This window comes from Dreissena polymorpha, chromosome 1, assembly GCF_020536995.1.
Source record: "Dreissena polymorpha isolate Duluth1 chromosome 1, UMN_Dpol_1.0, whole genome shotgun sequence".
Classification (NCBI taxonomy): Eukaryota; Metazoa; Mollusca; class Bivalvia; order Myida; family Dreissenidae; genus Dreissena; species Dreissena polymorpha.
Window position 1 is genome coordinate 129,229,178 of NC_068355.1, and position 17,093 is coordinate 129,246,270.

General features: G+C 34.3%; 1 protein-coding gene across 1 annotated transcript; it reads right to left on the reverse strand.

Annotated features, from left to right (window-relative positions):
• Window positions 1-402: 402 nt before the first annotated feature.
• Window positions 403-16,631, reverse strand: LOC127851470 (tetraspanin-9-like). The gene is made up of 4 exons (XM_052385306.1): window positions 16,446-16,631; window positions 2,735-2,809; window positions 2,317-2,436; window positions 403-498 (listed from the first exon to the last, which is right to left on the reverse strand). The coding sequence occupies exons 1-4, from the start codon at window positions 16,530-16,532 to the stop codon at window positions 403-405; spliced, it is 378 nt and encodes a 125-aa protein (XP_052241266.1). The 5' UTR covers window positions 16,533-16,631.
• Between the last annotated feature and the right edge of the window lie 462 nt (window positions 16,632-17,093).

Consider the following 17,093-nt stretch of genomic DNA (forward strand, 5'->3'; position numbering starts at 1 on the left):
CATTAGACCTATTTACCTGGGTTTACACCTGACATTCCGCCTCATCTTGTTGATCAATTTTGCTTTTTAACGTTTTTGAAAATCCAGCCATGCTGGATAAGGTTATTTCCACAATTTGACCATTTACATTGGACCAAGGTGGTTAAAGCGTATACCTGCATTGTAACCTTGACATTGGACCTAGGGACCATCTTGCTGATAATTTATGCCAAGTCATTTCAAACACAAACCATGCTAGACAAAGTTATGCTCCAGAAAAATATTTCCCTTCGCCCACCTGCCCCCATCCCCCACATCTGTTTTTCAAACAGATGTATGCTTAAATTTATATTGAAATAAATCAGGTCATATACAATGCATATTATGGAAATCTGACACATCAAAATATCATCAAATACACCCTTATACATGCGCACTTTGAATATAAGAATGCTCGTAGAACCAGTTGGACTCCTGGTACAGACCCCAGCCCTCATCATTGACAGCGCAGCATCGCAACTGGAACAATAACATTGGGATAAAGTTGGTAAACTGCTGTATAAAAAAAATTAAACATGGCATGCTTCAGCACATATATGTTTTTGAATATACTGTGTCTATGTTTAAGGGGGAAAATATGTTGTAGTTGAGGTTATGAAAATACATATAGTCTAGATTAGAATATTGTGCAAGTAATGAATTAAAATCTGTAATCTATATGCACCCAACAAATTTTTTATATGTTATATTGCCAATGAGGGTACATGTACATGGTTTGAGAAAGGTACGGGAGTTTGATGTTCGGTATGTTAAAGGGATGAACAATGTTTTTATCCTTTCTCTGTTGCAAACACTGACCTAATAAAGTACGGTAAAAAATAGTTGATTTCCAGCAGTAACTCGCGTGACCACGATCTAATCGTTAGTTCGTATTCCTACGCGCCGATTAACATGTTTGACCTTTTACAAAATGTACATGCCAAGTTCCTGCAAAATGTTTAGTAAAAAAAAAGATAGTAAAAGTGATAAATGTGTATTGGATTTAAGTAAACATATGTCAATGAAGTTATCCATTTCGCCTTTAAATTTATTTACTCATAACCTAATATACGGCGTAAATTTATATAAATAGAAAGGTAACACTCCACAAATTCACACTTATTTTCGGTGGTTTGCATTTTATTTTTCAATGAAATATCAATAAATCGAACAAAATAACACTATGTGGAAGACATATTTTAAAATGAAGCAGGATAAATCAAATACATGGTTAGTGCAGATATGGAGAAAGTTTATCTGGTTCGGCCGGAAAGGAAATAGGACTCGCTAAAGCTCGCCCTAATTTCTTTGTATAAGCATCACTCGATAAAGTCTCTCCATCTTGGAACTCACCATATATAATCTATAATCTTGAGCTACTGTCTTGTTAAGTAGAGATGCTTCAAAAAGCTTGTAATGAACCTTATAAACATACACATACAATTATTTGAAAAAAACGTATTTGAATATCTAGCGGCTAAGATTAGCATCAGACTACTATAAAATATTGTGTTGCCTATTTTTGTGACACACATTCCATTTTTAGCTCAAGCTGGTATTTTGTGCAATGGAAGCGAACCTTTCTGGACGATGTTTGCAAACGACCAACAAATATAAATGCGTATTAAATTGTTTGATAAGACGAAAACAGTTTTTAATCGTGCCTTTTTTAAGCTTAAGCAGCCATTTTTCAGTGAAATGGCACCATTCAAATAATCGATTTTAAGTTCAAACAACCATTTTATACATTTTTTCATTACCTTATTGTTAAATTTGCAAATAAGTCAACACAAATATTATTTAAGTAGGAACCTTTTGCCAAAAAATCCTACTTAAATAACATGTGTGTGAAATTGTTTGTCCCCCAGTCTATACTAGTTTTGTAAACTATAGTAAGAAACGTTTTTATTCCTCTCATAATTACAAATTGTCTTTGCTAAACGTCATGATATTTTACACAAGTGTTCCTTGGAGGGTCCTGTACCAAACATGGATACGATTCCGCTTCACAGCATACTATGGCCAATAAAGGAAAAAAATATAATTTATATGTATTAACATTATGGTTAATGGGGGACATAAAAGTACAACTTACTATTGTGTACACTTCTGTCACAGCCAATGACAATTGTTAAAACATGTCAACATTTTTTCATGAACAAACCTAGAGGTAATGTAAAGTGGGAGACATAGAAAGATAAAGTGTATGAGATTTATCTGTAAAATTTATAATTGTAGCACCCATTGCAACAAATAAAACTAGGACATTGGGATAAAGTATAGTCCTTTTCAATTTACCCGTTGTTGCAACATATCCCAGGACTCTGTTATATCCTTGTTACTATCGTCTATATGAAGATTGTTGCCGTACTGAGTTATGATGCTATACTTCATGTCCTCTTTAATGTTGTCTTCAACCTGACAAGCATAACATATAATGGTCAACAAAAACAGAAACCTTCAAAAATTAATACTCATAAAATTAGTGTGAGAAATGATGTAAAACTGAGTTCATGTTGTGGCGTTTTTTTTTACCAGAAAGCATTCTTCTTAGTACATGTTAATATCTCAAAAGATCAATTATTTCAAAGAGCTGTAAACGGCTTACAAAAGGGGCATACATTAACCAGCTATAATTGATTGAACACACTGTTTGTAACAAAAATATTACTCCAAAACCCTGACACTTGAGGAGCCATACAAGAGCCTCACTTACATTTTCCCTTAAGACAGCAGCCGAAATGGCGGCTCCAAAATGGAGCACAAACATCAACCCAATCACTGCTACAAACTGAAATTAAAAAACAGTGACAGTAATTCAAAGCATAGTCAAACTTATTCAACCCTATGTTCCTTGTTAGTACAAGAGTCATTGGGCTAAAATATTACAAAGCGAAGATTTATTTCTTTAAACATTCCTGAAAAATATGGGTTGGTAGGTAGCTTTTTGTTTTTTTAAATGAATGCGAGACATAAATTTACAATAGTGAAATGAAAATTTGACGATTTGTATGCCTCTATTCAGGGTGCATGTTTATGCTGCTTATGGCAATATATTACTTTATTTAATAAGAATGTGTTCTTGTTCAAAAATTCTATGCGTACTGCATTCAATCATACCGTTATGCTTCACGCAACGTGAAATTTTGTCACCGATTTCAGATGTATTAAAGGATTTATTTTTATACCTTAAAATATCAGCACAAACTACGGGAAACACTGTCTCTTATATACTACAGATGTTTGCAAATAAATTTGAATTTCTTGAGATATTTGCAAAAAAAAGTTCTTAATGGTTTGTTTACATTCTGTCCAGCCCGTGTGTAAACCCCTGAAACCCTGTTGATTCTGCACCCTAATCAATAAAACTACAATGCAGATCTGATGTACCACAATCAGTTATTTTTCCCATCATTAATGTCCAATACACCATGAATATGCTGTGGATCAAGTTCACACACTTCTTTCTATTATCAAACCTTGAAATAGTAACTAAATTGATTTTCTTCATGCATTTATGCCAAATCATTATACACTACAATCACACTACTAGTGCGACAAGAATTAAATTGACTTCACCAAATAACATCATCTTACATTATGTATGCATTATTTACGTTGTCCTTAAAACGTAATTACAACTCACTTATGTTTGATACTAAAAAGTATTGATTTGTAAAAATAATGATTTTGCACTTAATTCTGACAAAAACTTAAGCATTGTAATTTTCTAACATAACAACCTGAAACACGCCATTTTTTTGTTCAGGCCTTACAACGCATGAACATAAACTGCATGGTGGTCAGATGCAACATCCGCCCCTCTCTTTACTTTAGCATCCTGTAATGATTTCCTAAATCTCTTTGAAATGCAAAAAAATGATATATCTGGTTTTCGGTCACATGATCTGGCGAAACCCAGGTGGCCTTGTGGATCCTCTTGTGGGAATATGCTCCCTCCTATTACTTGATTATTCATCGCACAAGTCTCCAGAAACCTCTCTCCATTGTCATAATGTTGTCCTTGTCCATGTGTTCCCATCACTTCCTCATATCCTGTATTATCCGTTCCTATCTTCGCATTAAAGTCCCCCATCAAGATTGTCATATCTTTCCCTGCATATTTCTCAAGAATGCCTTGCAGTTTGTTGTGAAACTATTCCTTTTCTTTCTCTTCTTTATCATTGGTTAGCGAGTAGCATTGGATGACATTCACATTAATCTTTCTTTTCTTTGTTTTGAATGTGGCTGTGATAATCCTTGGTTCATGTGCTTCCAATCCTATCAGCGCTTTTTGTGCTTGTCCTGACAACATGAGTCCTACTCCTTGTGTGTGGGGTGCGTTATCTTCCTCATGGCCTGAGTAGAGTAGCAACTCTCCAGTCATCAGTCTTTTCTGTCCAGATTGAATCCATCTCGTTTCGCTGATTCCTAGCAGAGCGAGTTGATAGTTTCTCAGCTCTGCTGCAACTTGCGCTGTCCTTCCTGTCTCATACATGTTCCTTACGTTCCATGTTCCGACATTAATTATCCTGTTTGACAGAAGGGGTGTCAGCCCTGTGGTGTCCTTTTGGCTTTTCCCACCTGGCGTCATAAGTCTTCTTGTTGAAGTCCCTTTATCTCTCACGACGGTGAGTTGTTGGTTGTTAGTTGTTGACATGTCTGTAGCGGTGTGTGTGTTTTACAGGGTTGGGGTTCTGGCCCTACGCCAAACCCTTCTCCTTTCTCATCCGGGCTTGGGACCGGCCATGGCGGAGTTCTTTTCACAGAGCGCGACTCATATTCATTACTCGTTCAAAATTATTTGCAAATTAACAGCTTCTTTTTTTGTACTTTTGAAACCGAGTTGAAACAAAATAATTGTTTTCGCAATTCAGTCCATAGCTAAATAATATAATAGAAGACTTCTGCACGTCAATCTACTTTAATTGTGTCTATTTATAAATCGAGTGACAGGTTTCGATCAAGGAGCGGTAAAAGTACGTTTTACCTTTGTTTAAAAGTAGTATTTACACATTAGGCCTGTTAAAACAACGTTAATGTGTGCACATGAGCTTGGGAAAAATGCTGCTTTTGGAAAGATAAATTTGTTGTGACGAATAAATAATTGTCAATATTGTTCGTAGACATCATGAACACACGAATGTTACAGTATTGTATGATTTATTCATTCATTGTAAACTCATTTAAAATTATCTAAAAACATCAACATTATGTATTAATTATTCTTTTTCAACGAGTTTTAACGAAACAACTGTTTTCAATCCTTGAAATTATGGCCTAAAATTTCAAAGATAGTCTGCACGGAGCCTATACCACGTGGCTTTTAAAGATATGTGTGGGGAGTAAAATATCAACAAAAGCGCGACGCAGGTAACATTTTTAAGGATAACTTTTTTAATATTTCACCATTTTTAATCCGATAAAGTTGAGAGCCCGCTCGTTCATGAGAGTTTTCTATAGGTATCATGATTTTATAATACAGATAAGTATGTTTACAGTAAAGTGCAACCGCGCGTTTGAACGGTTAGAAAAAGGTAGGTTCAGTGTGGGGACATTATTTTATTTTGACACAGAAACATCACCTCTGGTGAAATTATACAATAAATTTTATGAGCGGAGCTCACACAGTATCATTTTGCATTCCTTTTCAGGTTTCTTTGATATATTTATGGGGAAAAAATCAAGAAAAATATTCTTACAGTAATATGATCTGTGTGGTATACGTGTTTAGAAGGATCTGTGTGGTATCCGTGTTGCTATAATTGAAATAATAACGACCATATATATTTTTGAATTTAATTTCAATTATTTCAATACAACTACTACTACGACTACTATTACTACTACTACTACTACTACTACTACTACTACTACTACTACTACTACTACTACTACTTCTACTACTACTACTACTACTACTACTACTACTACTACTACTACTACTACTACTACTACTACTACTACTACTACTACTACTACTACTACTACGTCTACTACTTCTACTACGTCTACTACTAGTATTAGTTGTTGTTGTTGTTTTAGTAGTAGGAGTAGTAGCAGCAGATCTATTATTATTATTTACAAATTGATTCATTTCAGTTACCACCTATTTGACACTAGTGAACGGAAAAGTGTTTAGGGAAAAAAGTGGAAACAGTTTCACGAGACAGGAATGCTATACAGAAGGGGACACAAGGAGTAAGGTGGGAGCAGGCGAGACAAAACAGGGGTTTTTCAGAACTGTCTGCGCCTCCGGAAAACGGAGGCATTCCCAAAGAAAACGGACCCGACCCCAAACCGAAAACAAATATATCCCAATTTAAAAAAAACACTTTTTTTTAGAAAGAAGTGTCTTATGACTTATAATTATTAGATTATGAGAAAGAAGTGTCTTATGACTTATGATTATTAAATTATTATTAACCTGCTGTGTTCCACATTACCACACAAACCAAACTTACTCATCTGATGCGTACACTTTGTACCTGCATTGAAGGTCCTAGACATGAATGACAAAACATTGGAAGAGCTGTGTGATGCTTTCAAAGACAGAAAGGGGAGAAAAATTATGCTGTAACTTGTGTGACTAACCAATGTTTGTTTTGGTAAAAAATATCCGCTATAAGTTTTTGACTGTACAGTTCTTATCTCAGAGTGTAACTGAAACTGAAAGACAAAATTGCAGTACTTATGCTGTAACTTGTGTGACTAACAAGTGTTTGTTTTGGTAAAAAATATCCGCTATAAGTTTTTGACTGTACAGTTCTTATCTCAGAGTGTAACTGAAACTGAAAGACAAAATTGCAGTACTTGAAAATGTTGAACAACCCCAACATTGCATGTGTTTATATAAAAAGACAAAATAACAAATAAACACAAATTTATTTGTAAACCACTGACTTATTTAAGCATGATAAATTTTCAATGTTTTCCCAAAATGAGCCGTTTCATCGAAGCAAAAATTCCCAAAATGGACAATTGTGTCGATAAAAAATTCTCAATTTGGTCAGACTCCTTTTCACAAAATAGGCAGAAAAAACCCTGCGAAACGATAGCAAACTGTTGCCAACAATAAAACGGGGATAGACGAACAAAAATGAAATTTTAACATATTTTAAAGAATGCATTACCGTGCATATCATAAAAAAGAATCCACCATACGTATTGGTTTGTCATGGATTTCAAAGTGCCTTGCATCATTTTGAAGAAACTTATAACGACAAAAAATGTTATATTGTCGACATTATTTTCTATTTGATGTTATTTACAGTTTAAGGTAACCGGTATGATTTACTAAAACTAAAATAATGGTCATAGTAGAAACATATATATATATGTGTGTGAATGTGTTCAATTTTCATATGTGGAATTCATATTGTTGCATTAATTTATTACGTAGTATAGTGATTGACAATCATTCGCCATGTGTTGGTGTTAATGTCATGTATGTCGTTTTATTCAGTGTACCACGTGCATGCTTATATTTAGCATTAATTATTTTGAAGAGAATATAAGAAGAAATTGTAAAAATATTATATTTAATGAGTATATATGTACGATTCTCCCCTTGTGTTGTGATGGGATGCAGCTGTGAGGAATGTCAAGACATATTTCGAATTAAGAAGTATTGGTTTGTATACACAACCTCAATGCACACATTGTTTACTGTCAATTACCACGGGCTAGAATAAGTATCAGCAGGCAGTTAATTATGTAACTCAATCGTGAAAATCACTACTATTAGGAAACCTGGCTGCTTATGATTATCGAACTAGCTCGTGACAGCGGTATATAAAATTGAATTCGACGAAAAAACATCGCAAAATTTTAATCAAGTTATAATTAAAAAGAATCACTGATTCGATAACACAAATCACAGATGCGATATTTTAATGAATAACTTAAATCCAAATTATTGCACAATTATTTGAGAATGATTTCAAAAGAAACACACAAACGAACTAAACGAAACATAAAAACTAATCAAATTCGGATAACTTTAGAATTATTTTGAAACGTACAGTTAAAATAAAACAACGAATAAAATAACGTAAAACGATAATCAAGTGTCACAGACTAAATGTACATTATTATGATTATTAATTAATCAGTATTCACGGATTTATGTGAGATCATCGCGTGTCGAGAAAGGTTTGTTTTGCGTTTGTACGTTTTGAAAAACTCCTCACACATGTAACACTTGTCAGGCATGTGGGTCTCGACGTGCTCTTTGAGGCCATTCTCATTCTCAACTGCCAACCCACACTGGTCACACTTCACCAATCTCTCTTTTTTTAACTTTTCTCGTGAGCCGCGAGTAGGTACTTTTCCGCAAAGCTCCTGCCGCACTGTACACACACGTGGCATTTGGGTTCTTCGTGCTTTGAGGCCCCATGCCTTCTGAGATGGTAGGCATCCTGAGAAAAAACTATTTTATACACGTGACATTTCAATGCGTTAACACGCTATTTAAAAAATGTTAGTATCAGAGGACACGCGTTCGTTATTTTTTAATTACCAACGATTTGACGATTATTGAGATATTTAAAAAACGCGCGGTTGCACTTTACTGAAAAGATACCGCACTGATCCCACCTTTTTCTAACCGTTCAAACGCGCGGTTGCACTTTACTGAAAAAATACTTTATAAAAATCATGATACCTATAGAAAACTCTCATGAATGCGCGGGCTCTCCACATGATTCCATTAAAAATGGTGAAATATTTAAAAAGTAATCCTTAAAAAAGTTACCTACGTCGCGCTTTTGTTGACGATGCTGGAACAGCATCGTCCAAGGTTTGATAACCATATAAAAAAAATCACAATGGCGACCTATGTAAAAGACCGATCCAGTCCGATTGAGATAACTCGATTTTTTAGGTTACTTCCCTTTTGCATTCGCCACTGCGTAGGAGATTGCTCGTCATTGATAACATTCTCCTAGCAGAGTTGTCGTTCGTTTTTCAACATTCAACAATGGACGCCCCCGTGAGAGTCTCGATTCAAAACTTTCTTACTGCATAAATAGGCTTGTTTCGCTATTTAGAAGCTGTCATTTAGGATATATGAATTATTTATTCACTAAATCTCCGCTTATGACAACAATAGTTGGAATTCGAAGGATATATACTCGATGTGAATGAAGGACTTTCTGGATCGTAACAGCTTGACACGGCAAAACTGGCATACTGGTATTTTTAGTTATCGATATAAGTCACATTGTGCTTTATAAATTGTATTCGAGCATTTTGCGACTTATTGAATGACTATGATACCCGATATCAACATTTTATCGGGGATCTGCAGATCACCGAGCTGTCCTGAAATTCAACATTGATTTCAAACTCTTTACTGGTCTGTAATATTTCTTAGTGTTAGTACTTTTTATCATTTTAAAGTTAAATGAACTGTGTCACAGTAAAAGAGACATTAAGGCGATTGTGGCCAGTTTGCATCTAGATCAGCCTGCAGTCGCTTGAAAGCTGTTTGCTTACAAGCGTTTTTTTGACAATAACAAATAATTTAATTGGACACTGATTTGACTGCGCTTTTCCTGTGACCTGGCTCAAATAATAGAATTGTCATTAATCAAATTATTTATTTCGAACATTAATCAATTGTTTTTCTTGTCCCTCGGGATCAATGACTCCAGCACTTTCCTGTTGAGAATTGAATACGGCTAAAGGCGATGCTAGGGGGCGTGAGAGATGTTGCACCTTCCAGTTTCGCTCGATTGTTCATTGTCGGCTCGGGTACTACGTACATGTACCCCGGGTACTCTTAAGTATACTTACATGTATCCCGGGTACGGTAAATATACTAAAATGTACCCGGGAAATTTAACCCTAAATCAGTCGTTGTCAACTATTTTTTTGTAATAATTATATATACACATTTATGTCAATTTCCTGCAGAATGACCTCTATATTATCGGAACACATACTCAAAAAGCATGTTGATGCAGTGTTTTTTGAAGAGAAGTGTGTTTAAGATAATCGGTTGCGCGTTTTACGACATCGGATTTTGGGCGCGAATACAACTCGGGTACAGTCTAATATGGACCGAGTACAATTATGTTTATTTACCGTACCTGGGGTACATGTAACTATACTTAGAGTACCCAGGGTACATGTAAGTATACTTAAGAGTACCCATGGTACATGTAAGTAGTACCAGAGCCGACAATGACCAATCAAGTTCCATTATCCCTCATGAACCGACTCAAAAAACCGAGTCGGCAATATTTGACTTAATTTTTGGTTTGGTTGCTCTCGAGGGATCGAAAATTTCAGAATCTTCCTAAAAGCCCTACGGGTTTGATCCCCAGAAGCGACATTGAAAACTAGCATACTTTGTTATCTAAAAGGCTGCTATACCTGATATACAATGAAAATGTGAATTTTCTCTCACATGATGTTCATCGGTCATATTATATAAAAACTTACAGCAGTAGTAAACATCTGGACAATAATTAATGAACGCATCTTTCATTTGTCTTTGACACTTTGATTTTGACATGGCCTAGATTTAAATATGTGACTGGACTTTACCAGCACTCTTGTAACAGAGCTAAAGTTTAAATTTACCATTGAAGATCACCTTAATATAGATTTGCTATTATAGACGTGTGAAAAGTTTTAAGGGTGTGACAAGTAAGCAAAAATTTGTCATTACCGAGAGGCCACAACTGATCTATGACTGTATTAAAACAAGAAAAATCAGTGCCTGATTTAGATTTCCTTAGATAGTTCAATAAAAACTAATTTCATAAGCCTGGTAACAGTTTAACGGTAATGCTACCAATGTGTCACAGCAGGGCCTTGAATTTGAAATCTAGGACATGCATGGTCATTTCTTCATGAAATCAGGACACAAAATTTTATTTTAAGTCCTTAATTGACCTGGCTATAGTTCTCAGATTATTATAAGCTCAATCAGTCTATTTATATCATTATTTATGCTTTGTGTATTGTAAACATATACACAATCATGCAGTTACAGGATAGCAATAAATAATATCGAAGCTACCCATACTATAAAGGTCATTGACAAAGCCTATGGTCAAAATGTTAACACATTGAGTGTAATCGCCCTCTCGTGCCAGCAAAAACAACACGTTGACAGGTTGTCATTTTTGACAGTTCTACTTTCACTTTCATTTTGTGATATCAAACTATTAACAATTATGTGGCTGAGAAAAATATCGCCATTGCTTTTTATGCCCCCGGTAGGGTGGCCTATATCAGTTGAACTGTCAGTCAGTCAGTCAGCAAGTGTGTCAGTCTGTCCGTCCGTCCGAAAACTTTAATGGCCATAACTTTTTTAATATTGAACATAGCAACTTGATATTTGGCATACATGTGCATCTCATGGAGCTGCACATTTTCAGTTGTGAAAGGTGAAGGTGAAGTTCATCCTTCAAGGTCAAATGTCAAATATAAAGCGTCTGTCTGTCTGTCCGAAAACTTTAACATTGGCCATAACTTTTTCAATATTGGCGTGCATGCGTATCTCATAGAGCTGCACATATTGATTGGTGAAAGGTCAAGGTCATCCTTCAAGGTCAAGGTCAAAGATCAAATTTTGCAATATTGAAGATAGCAACTCCATATTCGGCATGCATGTGTATGTCATGGAGCTGCACATTTTGAGTGATGAAAGGTCAAGGTCATCCTTCAAGGTCAAAGGTAAAATAAATGGCTTCAAAGCTGCGCAGCAGGGGGCATTGTGTTTCACAAACACAGCTCTTGTTTAATATATTTTCTGCACATTTCTTAAAAAAACTTACATCAATACACGATTTTCTTCGTTAATTCAATCATTCCTGACAGACTTGTGTACATATTTCGCTTACGTTTTGACGCGCGTATGTAGGACCGCATTACCGCTTCTGAAATGTGTATTCATACTATTGCCTTCGAGGAACTTATCTGATGTTTGACGGAAAGGGCCGAAAATGTGCGAGTGTGGGTCAAGTTCCCCACAGGTACTACTTTCCCGTTTCCCCAATTTTTTTTCCGTACCTAAAATATTTCGTACCCAATTTTTTTTCTTACCCAATTTTTTTTTCGTACCCAATTTTTTTTTCATCCCCAATTTTTTGTTCGTACTCAAAAATTTTTCGGTCCCAATTTTTTTGTTCCCAAATAAATATTTGTTCGTACCCAAATTTGTTTTCATACCCAAATTCTTTTCGCAAAATTTGTGAACCAAATTTTTTTTTCGTACTAACATACACAATTGTGGTGATTGTGGTGATGTAGATAAACTTAACTTGATGCTTTTATATCCATCCTCTCAAAAGCATCGTCACACCAGTACTGTCAGTACTTTGATTGATATTTTACTCCCCAAACAGATCTTTAAAAAAAACACGTGGTATAGGCACCGTGGTCTGCTCTTTACGTTAAATCATGATCTATCTTAACAGAAGCGCCCTTCGTGTCTCCGTTTTATGAAATTAAAAAATGTTAAACGAGAATACAAACTTTATTTCTAATTTGTAAAAATTTATTTTGGTTTCATAACGATATAATAATTATTAGATCGTTACAAAATATAAAGAAACATTTATATTTCTGCAATATTTTGTTTTCGTTAATCAATAATCGAAATACGAAGTAATATCTTTAGTTTTACATGTTTCGATTTGTAGGACGAAAAATAAAAAAAAAGCAGGTGTTATTGTTAGTTCGATGTTATATTTATAATCTTAGATGTCTAATGTGTTTAATTATATAATATATGCTAATATATTTAGCATAATTATACGTATGTATTGACATTCATATGTTATACATGATGTATTGTCAACATTTATTTGACAGAATTAAACTGTATCTTTAAACACATGAGAAGCGAGGTGTCTGCGTGTAAATTGTATTATGTATACGATTTATTACTGTATTATCACTTTCTTTTGTCGCATGACCTTTTTGATATGTTTAATATAAAATGGTTAAGAATAACGATGTCATAAGAACACGTCGTGATAAATATCAGTTCTAAACTGTTTATTTCTGTGTTGTTTCTATTTGTCCCCAAGGAAGAAATGCTTCCAAACATATATACCGTAAATATCCCAATTATTACGACAACTACAACAATAAAACAGACGCAACGTTTGTTTGGTTTTCACAAATTCCTCGTTTATATTGCATGTCGTTCTTTACTCATTGCCATTTATACAATGGGCAACTGGTTACTTGTCTTAATTAAATGACATGCGGGCATTAATAAGAATAAATTTATCTACGATGTTTGTAAAGTGTGATCATTTCTCCATATTTCGCACCCTCTGTTAGACTCTTTTTTTCTTTTCAATACAGTTTGTGAACATGCCTCTTTAAAGAAAACGAGTAATATGTAAACAGGTTTTTCATTGTTGGCCCATGATAAATTGTATAAAGGTCAACACTGCAAAACCAGGCATAAACCAGAGATCACAGGTAGGACAGCTTAAAGCTTCAGTTATTTAATTTATGTAGTCGTTTTGGCCTGAGGCGTAGCCCCAAGGCCATATTTATGATACTAATTTCTGGAGCCTATCCGAATTGGCTGGCTGCCAAAAACCAAATTCCCAAAAATCCGATTAACCACTTAATTCATGCTCACTAATAAAGTTCTTCGCAGATCTCAATAACCCGCCTTGTAAATACAGAACATCACTATATAACATGACAGTGTCATAAACATGTAAAAATATATTGAAGCAAAATTGCTAAGCATTGGCTACGACATAGTTTTTATTGTTTGCATATTCATGCGAGAATAAGTTCCTCACTTGACGGTCTAGGCCGAAAAGATACGAGTGTTTACGGAGACAGTAAGAAGAGTTTTTTGTTAGACATTTTTGAAGACATTATATTTGGTATTAATACACATATTTTAAAATATTGTATTTTTTGCGTTAACAAGACATTCCAGAAATAAGAAAATGACAAAAATAAATATTCACGATCATTCTCGGAAACAGTCGAAGTATCCGGATATGGTATTTCACTGCGCAGATCGAGCGCGAAAAGTTCTACGTGAGACAAAGTACACAATCTGTACATCGTTCTTTATTAGGGTAAGTGGATTTTCTTTTGTATACACATTACAAAGGAAGTATGAGTGTTTTCCTGATCTGTTTATAACGTAATAAAAAGCGATTTTTATAGGCTATTGAAAGTGATTTATTTGACGCCAACAATAACAGTTTTTTGCGACCATGTTGTTGTAGATGTTGTTTATCTTCACCGCTTATGTAGACGAACCTCTAACAGATTTGTAGAGTTGAACAAAAGGTTATTGTTCCCACCACCAGTATCGTGTAGTCCTCCACCGTATATGTAACACTTTAGTATATACACAAATATTGTCTTTTCTTACCGTCTCTGAGTTTCTGCACTCAACCGCTAGGGTCAATCCGTATAAAATCGGACAAAGGGAGAAATTCGGACAATACTTCCTAAATGCATTTTACGTCACACTAAATCTAGCCCCAGGCCTTCAGCGCCTACAGCGCTTTGATTATTTTTGTAATTGTGTATTTTGTAATTAAGTGATTGATCGCATGAGTGTTTAAGCAGCAGACAAGCATTTGTTCATTTAATTCGTTCGGCAATATTCGCAAGCGACAAAGTATTTTTGGAATCGAATAAATATTAATGTTGTAAATGTATTTTATTTTATTTACCGTTTTTTAATGTTTTTTATTTGATATATATTATTATCGTATCAATACAGACATTGCGTGCATACCACTAAATCTACTATGCCTTTCGTTATATTAAAAAAAATGGATACATATATTTATTGAATATAAATAACATAAACGTTTACAATTGATAATAAAATACTCATATATCTGTTTATGGCATGCTTTCCGATGTATGCAGTCTGATATTTAGTATGTTAGTATATGTGGTAATGCAGTAAATAAAAATATACACACCTCTAATGATATTGAAGACCAACATATGACCCCCCCAGTACCGGTCATTGAACTTTTTTGTTCTCTATTGTTAACTAATACAAGAAGATGACATTACTATCAAATAATATTAATTAAGTATTCTTTGAGAGATATAACTGCACTTTAGTTACAACACAAGATTTCGGTTCAAAACCAAATTACTTTTGTTAGGTTTAATCATGCCGCTTAAAATCTCATTTGCATATCCTATTTATTTATAACAAAGTTCTATTCTGAAACTGCGATTTATCAGCTGTTACAGTGTTTATAAGTAACGCATTACTCTCAGTTGTTTGCTTATTGGTAACTCAATGGCAAAGTTTATGAAATTAACTCCCTTCCCGCTAAAATTAATATAGTAACGTCGGTAAATAGATTGAATTGTGAGTTGCTTTACAGACAGTAATACTTTTTGTCAATAAGCACGAAAACTGTCCTAGTTTAACGCTTATAGACATATAGACAACTATCGTTCATATATATTTGTATTATGTGTGTTTTTATTTCATGCTTACAACAAATCGAACCGAAGCCAAAGTGTTTGTTACGATGTACAATAAGTACAAGAACAATGTATAACAAAGTATGTATTGTTCCCATAACAACATTCTTTTCTAACGAGCGGAAATAAAAATCGCGATTCAACCACAACATGATGAATTTGTTGAGACAGTTGTTGACGGATTGAATTGTTTGCGTCATTAAAGTATCCTTTATTTTTATGAAATTGAATGTCAATTTACTTCAATGTACGAACGACCCCTTGTTTAAATTAATAATGTGAAAATCATGCAACCACATTGTTAATTAACATTATGTAACTAAGCCTATGTTTTGTTGTAAAAGTAATTTTATACTCTCGTTTGTAAGAAAACAAACTTTGGACTTCTATTCTTAAATGTTGATGGCGCTAAATTAACACTAACATGTGTGAAGCATAAGAGGTAACAAGTAATAGGACTGTGTAGATTGTAATATTTTCTAAATGAACATATGTACTAGTACATTAAATAGAGGATATTTGTTAGATTCGGTGGATTATCGACTTGAATTCACGAGTGATCATTGAAAAAAAATATTTTTTCTATGATCACGAGTGAATTTAAATCGATATTCTACCGATTCCAACAAATTTTCTGTTATGCTTTTTTCACAGTTTATATACATTGTTAAAGAGTTAACCTAAAGAATTTTGCTGGGATAATGACCTCATTTCGTCAAAAATGAGGTCATTTCACAGTAAACAGTGATCTATAATTTTCACTGTTAATTTTCACTGTTTGAAACCGTGTAATCATCAGTTTTAATTCACTGATATTTCTCTATAAACCACCGAAAAACATAAAATAAAACAAAATATCATGCTATATAATGTACTGTCCAATAAGACAATATTGAATTGATGTGTCGGTTATAACAAATGCGATTGACATGTCAGAAAACATTTTTTTTTTGTAAACTTACCGCGGTAACCATGCATTTGTTGCTGACCACTGCGCCACCAAATCCAATAAATGTTGTCACTATAATACACGCTCCTACTACCAACATGATGTAGGATGCAGAGTTGATCAGAGATCTCCCTATAATATTTGATATGAAAATTTGTTGGAATATAGCCCAGATTCCAATTCCCAGTATAATGGCTCCACAAATCTGTAACCAGCAAAATATACATTAAATTTTGATAGAGTTATAATAATTATACCGGAGACACACGAGTCTTAGACAAAGGGCCATACTCAGCCAAAACTGAATGCAGCTGTAATCCTATATATGATCATCTTCAATTTGGTTACTGAATGCTAAAACGCCATTTTTGCATCATTTGTGTCGGAATGAACAAGAAACAAAGATAATCACTATAAACTTGTTGCTCACCTCACCAAAAATCTGTTAATTTCAATTTAATTTTATAAGAGTCAAGTTATTGCTGAAAACAGATGGTTAGGATGATTCCTTTCTTAAATCCAGTGTTATGATTAAAATTAAATCTGGATGTGTATTGTGTAAATTAACAGGGCCGTACGCAGAAATTTTTGACCGGGGCCAAACCAGGAGGGGTGCACGAGGGGTCTCCCCACCGATTTTTTTTTTAATTTGGCACTTTTC